Source organism: Mercurialis annua, linkage group LG2 (assembly GCF_937616625.2).
Source record: "Mercurialis annua linkage group LG2, ddMerAnnu1.2, whole genome shotgun sequence".
Lineage (NCBI taxonomy): Eukaryota > Viridiplantae > Streptophyta > Magnoliopsida > Malpighiales > Euphorbiaceae > Mercurialis > Mercurialis annua.
In genome coordinates this window covers 56,542,800-56,561,680 of record NC_065571.1, presented here as the reverse complement: position 1 = coordinate 56,561,680, position 18,881 = coordinate 56,542,800, and the positions used below count along the sequence as shown (strand labels likewise).

The 18,881-nt window shown below is 32.8% G+C and overlaps 2 protein-coding genes across 2 annotated transcripts; one reads left to right on the top strand and one right to left on the bottom strand.

Moving 5' to 3' along the window:
• Positions 1-155: 155 nt before the first annotated feature.
• LOC126668942 (U3 snoRNP-associated protein-like EMB2271) lies at positions 156-4,537 on the bottom strand. Its single transcript, XM_050362201.2, has 7 exons — positions 3,936-4,537; positions 3,404-3,746; positions 2,776-3,000; positions 2,090-2,318; positions 1,651-1,787; positions 1,030-1,095; positions 156-637 (listed from the first exon to the last, which is right to left on the bottom strand). The coding sequence occupies exons 1-7, from the start codon at positions 4,370-4,372 to the stop codon at positions 560-562; spliced, it is 1,515 nt and encodes a 504-aa protein (XP_050218158.1). The 5' UTR covers positions 4,373-4,537; the 3' UTR covers positions 156-559.
• Positions 4,538-7,812: 3,275 nt separating this feature from the next.
• On the top strand, positions 7,813-17,902 carry LOC126667532 (uncharacterized). Its single transcript, XM_050360520.2, has 8 exons — positions 7,813-8,008; positions 8,375-9,544; positions 10,349-11,717; positions 13,427-13,706; positions 15,795-15,902; positions 15,988-16,266; positions 16,812-16,955; positions 17,188-17,902. The coding sequence occupies exons 2-8, from the start codon at positions 8,425-8,427 to the stop codon at positions 17,374-17,376; spliced, it is 3,489 nt and encodes a 1,162-aa protein (XP_050216477.1). The 5' UTR covers positions 7,813-8,008; positions 8,375-8,424; the 3' UTR covers positions 17,377-17,902.
• The last annotated feature ends 979 nt before the right edge of the window (positions 17,903-18,881 follow it).

Genomic DNA, 18,881 nt, shown 5'->3' with positions numbered 1-18,881 from the left:
AGTTAAATAATAGAAATGTGATGCTTTAAGCCCATTTAAACTCAAAAAATACTTTATAACCCACCATTTTATTTTATGTAATACATTATTAAAATTAAAATTATCACTCTTGATATTAGATAAGCACAGCCATCGCAAACTTGGAACAAAAAGAATAAAAAATATGCCTATCAATTTAAATGAAGGGAATATAATTTTTTCCTGACAATTTAATTTCATGTAATTAAAATTGCAAATCAGTAGAATCCCAGATTATAGCAGCAGCTAGTATAGAAATACAATAAATAGTTGTCAAAGAAGACAATATGGCATTTGAGGTCTTCTGCAGTTGCAACCACTTCTCATTCCAGCAGATTCAAACATAAAGGAATCCATTTTTTTCATTCCCATTCCGTCGAGAAATAACTGCCAGCCGCCAAATTGAAGACGAACGAACTCAGCAACATTTAGATATACAATTTCGACAGAAAACCAGATCACAGCGATCAAAATTAATAGTTGTTTGAAACAACTTCTCTAGTATGTTGTCAAAACTGGGAAACTCAACTTGAGTAAATCCTCAAACGAGTTTTAAATGTTGAATTGCGACTCCATTTTGAGCAGTCGAAACTCTTCCCCATCTTCCTAGTCGAGGTTCCTGTTGCACAAGAAATTTGTAATTTTTGTAGATTTTTGTAAAATCAAAACTCTATTATACAGAACAGAAAGAAATGGAGAAAAGAAAAATACACAAGGAAGAACGAGTCACTTGATAATCGCCGGACTAAAGACCAGATTTTTAGTAGCGCAAAGTAATATTGGAACCAGCTTCAAAATTGTTACTAAATGATGATAAGTTATAGCTCTCATCTGTATCGTAAACCATAAACTAACATGCATGCGGGCTGTTCTAAATCATCATCATTAATAGTTACCTGGAAACCTGACCGTACTTTACATAGATTAGCCTTACTTTATTAACCGTTTATTTAAGCTGCTCATGATTCAAGGTTCAAGGAACAGAGATGATATAAAAAAATGGAACCTCACCTGCCCAACTCCGGCAACAAGGAACCTTCCAGATTTTGCAAAAGCCAATGAATTTACAAATCCAACCTACATTAAAGAGAAAACAAACATGACAAATTACATCAGAGATCTGAACGGATATCTGGATCAGCATAAAGAAGAGATGCAGTAGCTTGAGCTCATCCTAACTCCTAATTCCTACAATTTCAAGCAAATGTGTAACCCTATAAAAAATTTAAGTGCCAAGCTATTCACATCACTTGGAATCCCACCTAACAGGCTAACAGATCAAACTTTTTGGTAGATTTGTTATTTGACTTGTTATCAAAGCTCTATCGTTAAAAGGTCTACAGTTCAATGCTTGCAGGGGTGTGTTGGACATAATAAAATCATAGTTGGAGATTATTTGAAAGATCATAATGAAAAAAAATGACTATGCTACATCCGCCTGCAAATTATTGGTGGCTTGAAAAATTTCCACAAAAGCAAGTCATGTTGGAAAATGTATACAACAACAAGAAAAATAGGAATAAAGTCAGTTGAATCACAGGTGATCCACAGTCAAACTTCCACATCAAAACTAAGAAGTAGATGTAGAACATATAGAGATTAACATGTCTTGTTAGCATGATTTTCACGTACCAATGGAAGATCATACAGGGGTTGAATGCTTTTGGGAGTACTATCAATAGCCCAGAAGCGAACAGAACCATTACCAGCTCCTGATGCAGCAAGATCACTGCCCCTACATACGGCAACTGAACTCACCCAGGAGCATGCTGAAAAGAATAGGAAGATTCAGACCATTAGATGACAAACAAATAAGAAACTTCAATTGAGGCAGAGAAATTTAGGGAGTTTCATATGAAAATGAACTTTCCTAGATCACCACCCACTTCTCTCACTAAATTAAAAGAGAAAAGAAACCCAATAATCAATAATTGAAAAATTAGTACCAAAGTTAAAGTCAAATTAGCAGTTGGAATCACATCAAAGCAATTCATTTTGCCCTGAAGCAATATCCTTTCTCTTCAACTGCTGTATGAAGAATAATAAGAAATAAATGGTTTAGAAAGCATACCAATATGACCATTGGAAAGGCTGTCCTTATTTTGTTCACCAGAATTCTTGGTGTCTGTCAATAGAGCATGAGCATTCTTAACAATGTATGCAGGCTTCTTCTTTTGGAAACTCCAGAGCTCAATATTGCCATCATCAGAGCCAGACAAAAACTCATCATTATCAATAAAACAACAACATTCTAGAGATGATGCAGAAGCTCGGAATATCAATCTCGACTCCTCAGGGACCTGATAAAATAATGTAAAATGATGTTAAGGTAAATGCATCACTTGAACATACAGTTTCCTGAGGAAAAAAATTAAGCCTGTGAACGTGCTTCAATAACTTCAACACATCGTCAAATAGTGGAAATTTTAATTAGCAAAAGGAAATTTCAGTTTCACTTCTTTGCAATGCGAGTGACATAAAAATAATATACTATGGTAGCATGTCCCAAAATTACAGCCAAATGAGTGCAGATAATTTGCAAGAGACGAGTCAAAAACAAATACTGTTGCTTAACAAAAATTTCGGGAATTTTCAGTTTACAATTCGCTTCATGTTAGCAAACTAATACTGTCTTTTTTGATTAATCTAACATGTATTTTTTTTAAGGCCAGAAAATATTCCTATCACCTTTTTCCTCTCAAATCTTTTTCTCTAACAGCAGCAAAACTTCATCACTATAAAAATAAGTGTACTAACCTTAAACAACTGCATAGTCCGATCACGTCCAGCAGCCAACACCCGCTCTTTCCGCAGGCAATCAATTGTTAATACTTCACTTTGGTGACCAAACAATGTATTTACATACGCTCTGTCTTCTACACTCCATATCTTGATTGATCGATCAAATGAACCAGAAAATAGTTCAGAAGTTCCTTGCCTAAACGTTAGGCACGACACAGGCGCTCTGTGACCTGGAAAAGCCTACAAGTAGGTAAACAATCAGGATACCCAGTGAGACAAATAACTTCCAATCTTTCATGTATGTGTCAATAATGTGTCTATATCATTTCAGATAATCTTGCACGGAAAGGAAAGACTCAGGATGCAGGAATAAGTAATATATTCAAGAGTAACAAGAAATTAGTTTGGTGATACATGCAGCTAGAAAATGAAAATCCTTATAGACATCACCTTTATATGGTCCACGGTATGGCATTGTATTTAAGAAACTGCCAGTAAAATAGTTTCACTACTCATTTGATTAAAATCCCACATGGACTAAGGCCAAATCCATCCAGTTGTAACCAATTTAAAATGCAGTCTTTAAAGCTAAATCTAAACTACAAAAATATTCTCCAAAAGTGAAAGGAATAAGCATAATTACCTGAATATGTTGCGCCGTACGTGTGTCCCATAAATGAACGTGGCGATCCAATCCACCACTTGCCAAATACCGGCCATCACTGCTAACAGCCAATGCAAGAACCTGCTTACTATGCTTTGTAGCTCGACCATCTGGATTCTTAACCCCATTACGCCTCAACATTTCGTCATTAGGCCATTGGTATTTTAGAGCTTTCCCAGTCTCCACATCCCACTGTCTAATCATACCATCTTTCGAAGCAGAAAAACCCTTCGAGTCATCATCAGATAGACATACAGCAGTTACAGACTGTCTATGTTTCACTAATACCTCAAATTCACCACCACTTTCCGGCTTCTGAACCCTAAAATATCACCAAACAAAAAAATCAAAAAATGCCAGCACATCCAAAAACATCCTTTATAATTCATACCATCATACAAATAGCATAATAGCACAATTCAATGTCAGCTGAATCATACACAACATTACATATCATTATAGCATAATCTAGATTCTAAATGACTATAATTAATTAGGTTAAGTTAATTACCGAGAAGCGAGAGCTCGTCGTAATCTGCCACTATCTTCAAGCTGTTCTTTAAGCAACAAATTAGCAACTGATGAATCTCTCTCTCCTTCTCTTTCATATAATTTCTCATCTTCTTCATCATCATCATTCTCCTCCTTTTCTCTCTCCATTATTTCTCTCTGTTTAACTAAGTAAGCTTTAGCCAACCGGTGCCGCTTCTCTTCGGCGGTCTCTTTAGCAAACTCGTCCTCATCGCTGCCGTTGATGATATACCCATTTTGCTGCTTTTCTGCTGATTCTTCATCTTCTTCTTCCTCCGATGACTCTATGTAATCGTCGGCTTTCGTGGGTTTTGCACGTTTTCTTGACTCTGTGTTGTTGAAAAATGGATCCTGTTTTAGTGACGGGTTGTTGCCTTTTCTCTTTTGATTAGGGTTTTTCTTGTTCTGGTACTTCATTGCGAATCAAATGGCTGCTGAAACTCGGTGTAGGGTTTTTGAGTTTCGGGAAGAAGACAATGGCAGCGGGAAGAAATTCTGAGTTTAGGGTTTTAGGGTTTTAGTATCCAAAACGACGTAGTTTGGTTAGCTAAAGTGGAAAAGAAGAATATATGCCCCTAATGTTCATTTCAAAAGAACTAGTAAACCCCTTGTTAATTAAAAGGTCCTAAAACATCTTTAGGGCAATGTTTTGGATCAAATTCTAGTGTGTATTCATTTTATTTTTAAATGAAATGAATTTAAAAATCATTTAAAAATGAATTTTTGTGTTTGATTTTTTAAATTTTAAATATAAAATTAATTTTAAATGAAATGAGTAAAATAGAGTATTGTATTTTGAGTGTAAATGAGAATTTAAATTGTGAAAATTCATTTGAACCAAACACATATATTATAAATATTCAATTGAATTCTGTAAATATTATGAAATTCATTTAAATCAAATAGACTCTTCATGTTTTCAAGATTGGCCCAAACTAGCCCTTCCAACAGACGGTGTTATGAATATTATTATGGTACCAATGTAGTCTTTAAATTTCCTCAACAAACCAATTACTCGTAATCTAGCTATATTTAAAAAAAAAATCATTAACATTTAGAATTTTTATCATATTTTCATGTGTTCGAAAAACATGTGTTTACAATAAATCTTCATACTAGCTCATGTGGTCTCATGTTTGGTTGGCCTTTAATTGGATAATAGTGCCCAAATTGCCAAAGGTTGAAATCGCACACTGCTAAAAATTATATTTTATTTTCATTAATTTATTAAAAAATTTAAAAATTAATAAAAGAAATACATAAATTAAAAATTATTTTATGTTTTTATTTTTTTATTTTAATGATAGTAAAATTTGAAATTTATATTCACACAAGTTTATTAAGTGATTACTTAAATGGTTGTTATATTATTAGTTCAATCGTGTTTTGATTTTATTTGTTATGGAGTTAAACAAAATAAATAGATATAGTAAAGTTTTATTAAGCTGAATTGAAATTAGGAGATTCAAATATAAACAACAAAAAGCATGCTCTCTCGGCAACATGATATCATTATAATTAATTGATTTTTTTTAATAAAGTCTAATTTAAAATTAATAGATTTAAATATATATAATTAACTACGCATTATTAATAATTTTAATTTTAATTAATATTAATATAAATAACTCAAGAAGTTTAAAATTCACAAATTTAAATGGAGTATTTTTTTAATTGTATTCTTATAATGTTAAAACAATAATATAAAATATTAAATAATCTTAAAAATATCATTTTAATAACAAAAATTTAAATAAACTTAAATAAATATTGAAAAATCATGCTAAGATAAATTAATTTTAAAATTAATATAATTAGTGAATGATAAATTTTATTAAATTAATTTAAAAATAAATTAAATAAGTATTATATAAACCAAATCATGTTAATATAAATTAACTTAATAAATAAATAATTTTAAAGTGAAATCTATTGTAAGCAAATAAAAGTGGCAAGCATGAAACCTATTAGAATATTATGTGAACTACAACTTTTTTAGAATAATAATTTTATAATGAAATTTAAGTAAATTTAAAAATAACACATTTTATAGAAATAATATAAAAATTAAATACGCAATACGAACTCATAATAATATTATTCTATAAAATTAAACATTATTAAAAAATAAATTAAATAAGTATTTATTGAACTTTCAAAATTTGCGAGAGCGATACTTTTAGAAATAATAATTAATAATATAAGAAATAAAATAATTTTAACAATTAATTAAAAACATTTTCTATAATACAAAATAAATTAATTATCTAAATTGGAAAGTAATAAAAATTATATATTATACTATTATTCTGATAGAATTACATAAATATTTTATTTAAATTGAAAAAGCTAATAAAAATTATTTAGCAGTAACAAATTTAAAAAATTGAATATATGTTTTATTTAAGCTGGAAACTTAAAAAATGTCTATTTGGTCCTATTAATTAAATAAGCATATAGTCTTTTAATTTATGTTGAAATTTTATAAAATTGTTCATTTGGTCCTATATGTAATACAAATATATGATATAATATTAACAAAAGATACAGAAAACTCTCGTAGTTTCCATAAATACACACATAAGCCTTTAAATTAATTTTAGGCAAATTAAGCTCTCATTGTTTCAAAACAGAACACTTAAACCATCTAAATTTTAAAATTGTACAAATAAATTATTCTGCTAATATTAGACGCTAACTTGTTTATGTGGCAGCTAGTACAATCAAACTTATTAGAAAAAAATTCAAAAAAATCTTAAAATTCACAATATCTTTCAAATTAATATTTGTTGGATCTTTCACTAACAAAAATGTTAACTTAAGGATCTAATTGGTATTTTTCCTTTGTATTAAGCAATATTTAAAAAAAAAATAAAAAACGACCTCCGGCAAACAGACAACCCTACTCCGTTGGTGACCACCACCCCCACCCGCAACTGACAGTCCGAGACTCAATTTCCTCCAGCGTCATTTGATACGAAACAATGAGTTTGTGGCCAGTTGTGGCTCGGCGTGGCAGTAATTGAAGGTGGAGGTTGTGGTTATGGAGGTCAATAAGGTGGTGGCTAATAGAGGTGGGTAGAAGGAGGAGAGAAGACAGGGAGAAAAAAAACAGCTCGACAGGGAGAAGCGAAAGATGAATAAACACCATATCTTTATAGTGTTTAAAGATATAAATGAAGGTGAAAAGTGTTAAAAATTTCATAAATACAAAATCTGTAAACATTAACAGTAAAGTTATTTTTAAACTTTTTTTCTATAAGATATGAGAGACACGTTAGCGGTTAACCGTTATTTGTAACAGTGATAGACATAATGATTTAATTGTTCTCTTTCAAAATAACAAGAAAATAATTGTGTTTAATAGTATTATTTGGAGGCGTATGTGTCCTTTTGAGAAAACTATGAGATTTTTTTTATTTTTTATCTATAATATTAATAGTCTATTTGTTTATATAATTTTGTATCTTTTTTTGTGATAATGTTATATGGTGATGGAATTTAAAATTTAGAAAGCCAATCAATCAAGTTTTGGAGGATTTAATTATAAAAGAATAAAACTTCAGGAATGCCGTTGGGAATCTTATTTTATTAAAATTATTTTAAAAACTAGGATTTGAAGCACCTCATTGCATCCACAAAAAAAAGAGTTCCACATGCTTATTCCAAATCTATTATTATCATCGTACAACCTAGCCTCATCAACTCTCTCTGCCGTTGGATTAGACCATAAAACAATACTCACACAAATCTCAAGCACATGCGACACACAATATCAAAACCCCAGTGCTCATTATTATAATAATATTATTATTTTATAATTATTAATTACTATTATTACAAAACTTTTTATAGCTCTCTCGTGTGATTTGCCAGATACCAGAGGGAAACTGCTGCAGGCCGAAAATAAAATTAAAAAAAAAAAACAAATTACACAAAAATTAAATTTAAATTCAAAACCCCCAAAATAATTGAAATATCGCAGTGATGTTCTTGTTCTGCAATTGATAATGGAAGCTCTTATAATTTTTCTTTGTGTTCCATTTGCGATCTGTAAGTATTTTTTTGCTCATATTATGTTATGATTATGAATGTAATACTGTTCAATTTTTTAGTTTTCGAACTAAGTTAGATTTGTTGAGTTTGGGAGTCTTTTCGTTTGATTTTTACTGTTTAGGTTTTTTTGTTTGGATTTGTTATGATTTGTGGATTTGATTTGTGGTTTATTAGAAGTAAATTGTTAGGGTTTGTGTTAATGTAACTAATTATGGCTCTAAATTAGGTCGTTTGAACATAGTTTTGGTTCTATATGTTTTAGAATGGAAATGCAATGCAATGCTTTGGTTTGGCTGTAAATTTATATTGATTGCAAGTTTATCTAAAGAATGGGAAGAAAAATAATATTTTTTTATTTTTCAGGCTTGTATGATTCTTCGTTGTAGTATTTAGCAGATTTTTAACACTTGATTATGGCGGACTCAAGCTCAGTTGATGTGATTTTGGACTTTTTAAAGAGAAATCGCTTCACTAGAGCTGAGGCAGCACTGCGCAGTGAGCTTACGAACCATCCTGATTTAAATGGATTTCTTACTAAACTTACTCTTGAAGATAAAGAATCAGCAAAGGTGTTGGAAGAAGAGAGTAGAAGCAAGGCGGGAAGTAATAATCAGAGGCTTGGTTCTCGAAATAGCTTTGAAATTTCGAATGAACTTATTGTTAAAGAGATAGAGTGTGGAACAGGCAGAAATGGGACTGAAAGCAAATGGAGGAATTCGGCCTTGGTTGGAGATCGAAGTGATAAGGTTAATGAAACAACAGTTGCAAATGATTCTGAGGATACTATGCTTGATTTATATTCATGGAATTTTAATTCTCGTAATGGCCATTCTTCTGATCGCTATCAAAGTGATGTCGGTACGGTCAATGGCATTGATGACTTCTCTTGTAGATCGACAAATAAATCTGGAGAAGATGTTATTTTTTCTGGCGAGCAGAGAAATTTGTGGCTTGGAAGTACTAGTAACGCTAAAACAGAATCCAGTTATGAAAGAATTCAAACAAGCGAAGCAAAGGAACTTGATCAGCAACTTAAGGCTACTATTACATACCCTACCGATAACACGTGGTGTAGAAATGAGGGCCCTGCTAGCTCTGCAGCATCATGGAAAGATTGTCCTGTGAAGACTATTTTTCCATTTCCTAAGGTAGATGTGTCAACCACTTATGACGCCAATACTGGTTCGGATAAACGAGAAGGAAAGAGAAAAACAGATATGGCTGATGTTAGGGTGGCAATCAAAGAGCAGGTGGATGAGGTTGGAAGAGCTTTATACCTTGGAAAGTCTCAAGGGAGTACAGACAAAAATAACTTAACTGGTTTGAGTTTTTCGCTTCCATCTGATAATTCAAAGGAAGAATTTCCAAGGCTTCCACCTGTTAAACTCAAGTCAGAGGACAAGCCTTTGAATGTTAATTGGCAGGAAAAATTTGACTGTGATGGGCCGGGTATGAAACACAGCGGTGCTGATAATGCCTTCCTTATTGGGTCATATCTTGATGTTCCTATTGGACAAGAAATTAACTCTTCAGGTTAGCTCTATAATTTATAATACTACATCCACAACTAATTTCAGTCTAGTTAGTATCCAGTTCTTATGATGATGATGGTTATGCTTGCATCACTTATATTCTTTTTTTACAGTCAGAAATAATCAGTTCATAATTTCATATGAGTTCATAGATCATGGTGTATATGTTGGGTTTGGAACTTGTCTTGAGGTTAAGAGTTAAGACGCTGGCTATATAATTGGCTTTGAGGTTAAGATACTACTAATTTGTTTGCTCGTGCTTGCTCTCTCTTAAAGCTTAAACACTAGCTTCTGACCAGAATGTTGTATAAGGGTAAAATGTGTGTTACAGCCAGTAAAATTGGTGAAGTGCACATCCCACCAGTTGCTAAGAAGTTAATACTTAATCTATACTAGTGGTTGGATAATTTGGTTGGGGAGGTGATGGGTGGGCATTATGAGAACTTCAAATATCGTATCACTTTCACTTGTAGTTGGTTGCATGACTTTTTTTTTTGGCATAGTAGAGTCAGTGCTATAACAGAATCTTAGATGCCTGTTAGTGTTATGTCCTAACTTCAACAATTTGGGAAGTCTTAGAAATATTGTTGAATGAGTAGCTAGTTTATTCTAATGAATACAGAATATGTCATAATTCTAATTAATTGAACTTGTTAAAACCTTTTTTCTTCTACTTTCATGTTTTCTGCTTTGTAAAGCTTCGCTGCATTTATTTTCCTGTTTTCTAGTCTATTTCCTGCGTAGCTGTAGTTGTTTTTCCTTCTAAGTTTTGCTTGATTGTTTTTATGTTTGGGTTAATTATCAGGTGGAAAAAGGATTGCAGGTGGCAGCTGGCTATCTGTGAGTCAAGGAATTGCTGAAGATACATCTGATTTAGTTTCTGGTTTTGCTACTGTTGGTGATGGATTAAGTGAATCAATTGATTATCCAAATGAATATTGGGATTCCGATGAGTATGACGATGATGATGATGTTGGATACATGAGGCAGCCAATTGAGGATGAGGCCTGGTTTCTGGCCCATGAAATTGATTATCCAAGTGACAATGAAAAGGGAACAGGGCATGGGAGTGTGCCAGATCCACAGGAAAGGGGTCCTGCCAAGGATGAGGATGATGATCAATCATTTGCTGAAGAGGACTCTTACTTCTCTGGTGAGCAGTATTTTCAATCAAAAAGTGTTGAACCAATTACAGCTTCAGATGATCCTATTGGATTGTCAGTGACTGAAATGTATAGAAGGACCGATGAGACTGATTTAATAGCTCATTATGACGGGCAATTAATGGATGAAGAAGAATTAAATTTGATGCGTGCCGAACCTGTCTGGCAGGGATTTGTTACTCAGACAAATGAACTAATCATGCTAGGAGATGGGAAGACCTTAAATGACTCTGGAAGACCACGACTGGAGGATATATGCGTGGATGATGATCAACATGGATCGGTTAGATCAATTGGTGTTGGTATCAATAGTGATGCTGCTGATTTTGGCAGTGAAAGACGGGAAAGTTTGGTTGGAGGCAGTAGTGAAGGGGATATAGAGTACTTTCATGAGCATGATATTGGAATTGGTGGTTTGAGATCCTCTCTTCAAGAATCAGACAAGAATTATGGTGATAGAGAGAATAGGGATAAAAAAAGAATTAGCAAACATGATTCAAATAAATATGTTGTTGTAAATGAGAAAGTTGCATCTTCCCAGGTGAAAAATTTGAGGGAGGGCGGATTCTCATTTCCTCCGCCATTGAGGGATGGGCAGTTGGTGCAGGCAGGGTCTGGCAAATCTTTATGGTCAAAAAACAGTAAATCAATTGTTGGGGTTCAGACTGATGACCATATGAATGCTTCCGTGGGGACTGATGACATGATGGCTACATGGAGGCAGAAAAGCAGTGATTCTTCAACTGGAAAAAGTTCTGGGGATGATAATAATGTCAATGCTGTCAGATCTGCAGATTCTTCGCCGTCTACACTCTCAGATTATGGTTATGTGGAACAAGAGCATGCTAAAAAAGAAGAGAATGAGAAAATTGGCATTGCAAAGGAAGAAGATCCTGGGGCTTCTTTAGAGGATGAAGAGGTAGCTGCTGTTCAAGAACAAGTAAGGCAAATCAAGGCGCAAGAGGAGGAATTTGAAACGTTCAACCTTAAGATTGTGCATAGAAAAAACAGGCATGTCTTCCTTTGATATCTTTTTTTTTTTCAATTGAAACGGTCCATAACATGGTTGTTTACTGCTCAATTGAGATGCTGGTATTTATGTTAATATATATGTTCAACCTTAAGATTGTGCATAGGAAAAACCTGCCTTTATTTTGATATTATCCGTTGTTGGATGAACCCACAAGTGACTTTGGATTACTCTTACATAAAGTGGAATGACAAAGAATGCAAAGATTGAGCAGAAAACATGAACAAGTAGAACTGAAAACAGAAAATTATGGAGGAAGAAAAAAGTAGGAATTCATTTCAGTAGATTAGATTTCTTGCAACGAATCACTTCAATTGGATGGCTGAACTAGTGGCTATGCCTATACAAGTAGGAATTGAAGTTCACCTATTTGCTCTAGTGGTTTTGATGGAGTTCTCTCTTTGAACTCTCATTGATATATGATGCTGCTTCTGGTTCTTTGCACTCCTCTCCTGCTTGCTAACATAAAATTGTTAGAAATATTAAAATTAATCATGGGTGGCTCCATCTAAAATCATTAGCTTTAGCATCCATGAATAGAAGGTTTAAAGTTCGAGTCTAGCTGCCCCTCTTATCTTATTGTTTTAAACTTCTGCACTAGGTAAGTCAGACTGAATTTGCACAAGCTTCAAGCCTAGGGGCATTTACATGGTGGGACTTAGATATATTTGAATTATATTGGGGCTTCATGATTCTTCTACATATTTATTTCGCATGAATTCTAAATGGATAGTACTTTTAAAATTAAGACCTCGCCTTTTAATGGAGCTATTTGAGATAAAGTAAGTTTTTAGAAAGTGTCTTTATTCCAGTTTACAAGTTTCTTAATGTCAATTTACCTATACAATATACATTGACATTCTCAAAGAAAAGATTCCTGGATTCTAACTTATTAGAAGACTTTTGGGGAAAACATAAGCTTTTATGTCCCATTTTTAGCTTGTGGCTGTCTGCTCAAACTGGTGCCATATGAATCTCTAATCAAGTTGACATTACATCCATTGCATACTAGTAATAATTGTTTAACTGCCTCCTTGTTTGGAGGTTTGATAGAGGAATGAAGATATGTTTTGTTTTAGTCAATTGTTGTTTGGGACAGTAAGAAATTTGTCAATTGCATCTCTAATGACTCAACTGGGATATAAAGTTGGTGGAGGTTGGTTTAGATTACTTGATTGTAGTTAATAGCTACCAGTAAAATCATATTTTGCTGACAGTTATTTTCTATCCTTTTACAATCAATCTGCCCGTCTAACTAGCTGACAAATTTGAATATTTTGAATGCCTATTTTTCAATGCACGCACTTTCCAGTATTATTTCATGGAATTTGCTTGCTGGAAGTAGTAAAGAAACTCGAGGTGCTCATGCAGAATACTCTTATTTAATTGAACACCAACTACTCCCTTAAAGCCCACATTCTTTATGTGGTGAAATAAAATGAAAAGCATTAAAATGTATACTATGCTATAATATTCCTTTTATTACCTTTCAAGTTCTTAAAACTATGGAAGCTGCTTGTTGTCCTCTCTGGGAAAGGTTGCTTAAAAGTAAATTATTTTTGAATATCAAGGTTGAGGTTTTTGTGATTTATATGTTTATCAATCATAATTTTCTGTTAAAATCTCTTTTAGTTTTTTTTCATTTGTGCCTTATTTCTACCAGAACCTGAACTCTTCCTCTGTTTCTCAGAACTGGCTTTGAGGAGGATAAGAACTTCCATGTTGTTCTGAATTCTGTTCTCGCTGGGCGCTATCATGTCACTGAATACCTTGGATCAGCTGCTTTTAGCAAGGCTATACAAGCACATGACCTGCACACAGGCATGGATGTTTGTGTTAAAATCATAAAGAACAACAAGGACTTCTTTGATCAGAGTCTTGATGAGATAAAGCTTCTCAAGTATGTGAACAAGCATGATCCTGCCGACAAGTACCACTTACTCAGATTGTATGATTACTTCTATTATCGAGTAAGTGTACTAGTGCTGCCTTTTTGATTATTTTATAATTTTTTGTTGTTGTTGTAATGGTAGATTGTGTGCTCTAGAACAGCTGCTAATATTCCACCACTGTACTTGGTTGGCAACTAGCTTTAGTTCTTATACCACTCTTGTAGGTTTCATAATAAACTTCGTTGTGTTTGAAATTAATTAATTCAGATCATGTCTCTCCACATGATGACTGATAGCTATAGAAACCTTAACTCCTTAAGGATGTGCTTGGTTGAAGGTTAGAAATGAGAATAGAAATGGAAATGGGAATAAAGAGAATGAGCATGATTATTTTTCACGTTGTTTGGTTCAATAAAAACCGTGGGAATAAGAATTAATGTACTTTCATAAATGACCTAATTTTAAGCAAAGAATAACTAAATAATTATATGATTAATTAAAAAATCTAATAAAAAAATTTAAATTTAAAATGATGGTTTATTTATTTTTTAATGTAAATACATTATTTATTTATTTAAAATATATTTGTTATCATATATATTATTTGTTAATATTTTCTTATTAAATATGTTTGATTAAAACTTTATAGAAATGTAAAGTATATTATCAAGGGAAAGGTAAGGAATGAGTAATTCCTATATAAGGGATAAGTATATTTTCACAGCTAAATGATTTTTGGTAAAACAAATACAAACAAAGGAAGTCTTTCATTCTCATTTTCATCCCCTCATTATTTTTTAGTGAACCAAACATCTCTTATGTTCTTTCTAGTCGCACATTTGTCCTCTCTTGCTTTAGCTCTGCTGTTTGTTTGGTTAATCTGTTTTGATTATCTGGTTCTTGCCCCTAGTTGTCAGGGATTGTATTTGGTAGAATGATGACAATTTGACATTTTTTATTTTGACAAATCTATACCATCACAGTTGTTTTCAATTTTTCATTATGTTGTTTGCATCATTTGCATATTATATTACCGTCTTTTATTAGATATGGAGACACCAGTTTTCTGAACTTAATGCAATGGTTAAATTTCTTCAGCATTATGGATTGAATGATTTTCTGAACTTCCAGTAGAGCGGACCCACATACTTTAGCATCACATTGAAATGAAGCAAAGGCTAAAATGTCATGGCTTATGTCTGGGGGGATTAGGTGGGAGACATGCTATGCATGTCATTACTTTTCTCCAGCTTTACCACAATCACCTACCCTTCAGTGGAACTGCTATCCTTATCAATTTTCTGAAAATTGGTACTTCTGAGCACTAGAAGTCTAGAACTTCAAATTAGGCAATCTCAATTATTTAAGAGGAAAATGAAATAGACATAAAAGAAAAATCTAATCTTAATTGATTGTATTTGAAAACTTTGAAAATAGGCTACTATCTGAAGTTGAATTATTGGATTGACATAAGTGCATATCTATAATTAAGGAGGCAAAGTCGTCTAAGTTCTGAATGGGCATGTCATTCGTTTTACTTATTAGCATTCAGTAATGGCACTTAGTATTCAGTCTTGACATTGTTAGCATAGTGATATATGTATATCTAAATGGATAGTACTAGATGAACTGCAATTCTGGCGGCAATCCGTTAGTCTACCCCCTATACCAACTACCAAGTACCATGAGAAATACCATACTGCTCCCTTTGCCCTTACCATGTACCATAATGAACTGGGTGCTACGTAACATTGCTTCGGAGACCATGTTTATCATTTAAAATGGGAGCGAGACTCTTCTATAGAGTTCTGAAATAAAATAAAATTGCATTTGATAAACATCACCATAATGTATGATATAAAGTATTGTTCTTAAAGATCAAGTTCAAGTTTACAATAGTCATCCACACACTGGCATGTATTCACATATTATCATACTTGCATTACATTGTCCAATAAGTTCGGCAATATTCACATATTATCATACTTGCATTACATTGTCCAATAAGTTCGGCAATATTTACATGGAATGTTTCATGGGTAAATTAGAATAAGTATGACGCTAGCATTTTACATGCACATGACTCTTTGGGCTCTGGCTTTGTTTCTGCATCTTTTCTTTTTTACATGTGGTGAAAATTTTTTCGTTGGCAACTCTTTGTAACAGGAGCATTTGTTAATTGTATGTGAGCTTCTGAAGGCAAATTTGTATGAATTCCACAAGTTCAATAGAGAATCTGGAGGAGAGGTGTACTTTACAATGCCAAGATTGCAGGTTTGCTGTCTTGACATTTTTGTCAAAGAATGCTCATCTATTTTTATTACTTCTTTTAAATCTTCTCTCTAATTCTTCTATGCAGTCCATTACCATTCAATGTTTGGAGGCACTTCACTTTTTGCACGGACTTGGTCTTATACACTGTGATTTAAAGCCTGAGAATATATTGGTGAAAAGCTATAGTAGATGTGAGGTGAAAGTGATTGATCTTGGGAGTAGCTGTTTTGAGACAGATCATCTTTGCTCCTATGTTCAGTCCAGATCTTATCGTGCACCAGAGGTTATAATGGGACTTCCTTATGATAAGAAGATAGATATCTGGTCTCTTGGATGCATCTTGGCTGAACTTTGTACAGGCAATGTAAGTTATAGGCTTATAGCATTCAATGATTTTAATAGTTTGCATATCTTAGCTGGTTTTGGCAAGTGTGCGATAGATAGATCATAGATGCAGTTAGGATTTGGTAGTATGTATTATTTCTTTATTCATGTGTTTATATCCCCTTATAAGATCAGTTTATGCTGGCTTGTAGAGGTGTATTTTGATTTACTTAGTAAATGCGACTTCTCAGCTTACATTCATTTTCCTTCTGAGATTTGCTTGTATCTAATTTCGGGATAATACACACAAGAGCTGTAGCCCCATCAAGTCATCCAATTTTTCTAGTAGAACAATAGTAGAGAATGAATTACCTATAAATTTTTATGGTTATGAAACTAAAAATTATGCAAGAGTTCTTTCTCTAGTGGTACATTTATAAACTGTTATCTCAATGCGCCTTCATGAGTTATTATCCGTACGGACCAGATAATGTAGATTATTTTCCTTTTGTCTGAATAATTTCTGATGCCATTTAAGTATGTTATGCTTTACTTCAAGTTGGTTTAATAAGACTTCCATTTTAGGTACTTTTCCAAAATGATTCACCAGCAACACTACTGGCTCGAGTTATTGGGATTATAGGTCCCATCGATCAAATTATGCTAGCTAAGGGGCGAGATACCTACAAGTACTTTACAAAAAATCACATGCTTTATGAGCGAAATCAGGTAACTTTCTTCCCTTCCCTATTATTTCTTTGTTAAATTACTTTTCTTTTCCTAACGTAGTAGCTTCTTGAACTTTCTTGTGCATACGTTCCTATGTATACCCGTCTTTGTGGTCTTTTTGATTCTAGGAATTTATCCTTTAAAACATATTTCGGACAATAGACATGTAAAGCTCCTCAAAACCAAGTCAACTAGTATTTGATAGTGTGTGTTGTTTTTATTATATATTCAGGAAACAAACAGATTGGAATACCTAATACCAAAAAAGACATCGTTGAGGCATAGATTGCCGATGGGAGATCAAGGTTTCATAGACTTTGTCGCCCATTTGCTTGAAGTAAACCCAAGAAAGCGTCCTTCAGCTTCAGAGGCTCTGAAGCACCCGTGGCTGTCATACCCTTACGAACCAATATCAGCTTGAAGTGATTGATGATTTCTTGGTGCAGGTGCATTATGCTTAGTGTAAATGTGTTATTGGAAGAAAGGAGCAGCTGATACTGGTAATCTATTTTTCTAAAAATTAATTTTCCGAAATGTTTTCGCTCCTTAATGAACCTGCATGCATTGAAAAATGTGTTTGGTTTTGTGGGTGAATCTATCTTCTGCTCTCCTTACCAAGTTGTATCCTAAATTTACAGTAATCAAGAATGTAATTTTCACAAATTTGTAGTTTTTTTTTCTTTTCTTTCCCTGGGTTGTTTTATCTGGTAGAAGGGGGATCTTAAGCTTTGATGTACATGAAGTGTGACAAATTATTTTAGATTTAGTAGTAGCATGTTGAGGTGGCTGCTTATCCTATATTTAATGCATGGCTCTAGGCAGTTTATTGCACTTAAAAGACTCGGAGTTAATGGAAGCTCGAACTCAATGAATCAGATCATTTTACTTGATTTGATTCGGTTATTCGGTTCGACTTATAAATGCAGTTTAGTTTGGTTTATTTTTAACAGTTTTTGTTTATTTGATTTTGGTTATTTTTTTATGGAACAAAACTGATGCTTAGTGCTACCTAAGTTACAATGCTGAAGTTCAAATTACTTCCATCTGCACCGTGATAAAATGAGAAAATTATTCAATACAACCGTTGCGATATGTCATTCGTGCAATGAATTAATTGTGCGTTAGCCATGTAAAAATTTTAATGATTAAAAAAATAAATAATAATGAAAAGATTTTCTGCTATAAATGTTTAATAGCTTGTTGTATATATTACATGGCACAATTGTTACATGGGATAAACAATCGATAAAATGATGGATTCACATAGGTAAACATGATACTGTTCCTGATGTTTGTTTTGTATCATCACCACCTTTACCTGCTAGGCGCCATTTACAATGCGAGGGAAGGAGAGATTTTAAATTTTTAACCTATTTATGAGATTTTTTTTAATTTCTTTTTTATGAGAATATTAAAATCCTGCTTTCTATCTCAAAAAAAAAAAAAATCCTGCATTCCTAATTGTAACTGGTAAAAAATCATTTTAAAAAGTTATAATTAGGCCTAAAATATTATCTTTTATAAACAGTTGTCATAATAACCATTTGCATGCTTAAACTTAATTCTTTTATTATATTTAAACACATTGTAAAATAAAAACTTAAGTAGCAATTTTGTTCCCTGAACTTATAAGCAATTAGCATATAAATTAATTTTGTGGGCAATCAATTTTACAATTGTTGATTATGATCAATTAACTATATTTTTGCAAATCAGCTAAAGTTGAAGGGGCAATTAACTTACACAAATTGTAGAAATAGGGTTAGCTGATCATAACCACCGAGTTTAAACTAGTTTCTCCTTGAAATTAATTTATGTGCTAATTATTTATTGCTTGTAAATTGAGGAGGCAACTTTTTAAGTCTATGAAAAAGCGCAGTCAGTTTTTGGATAATAATCTGCTTAGCCTCTTAAACTTTCAATAAA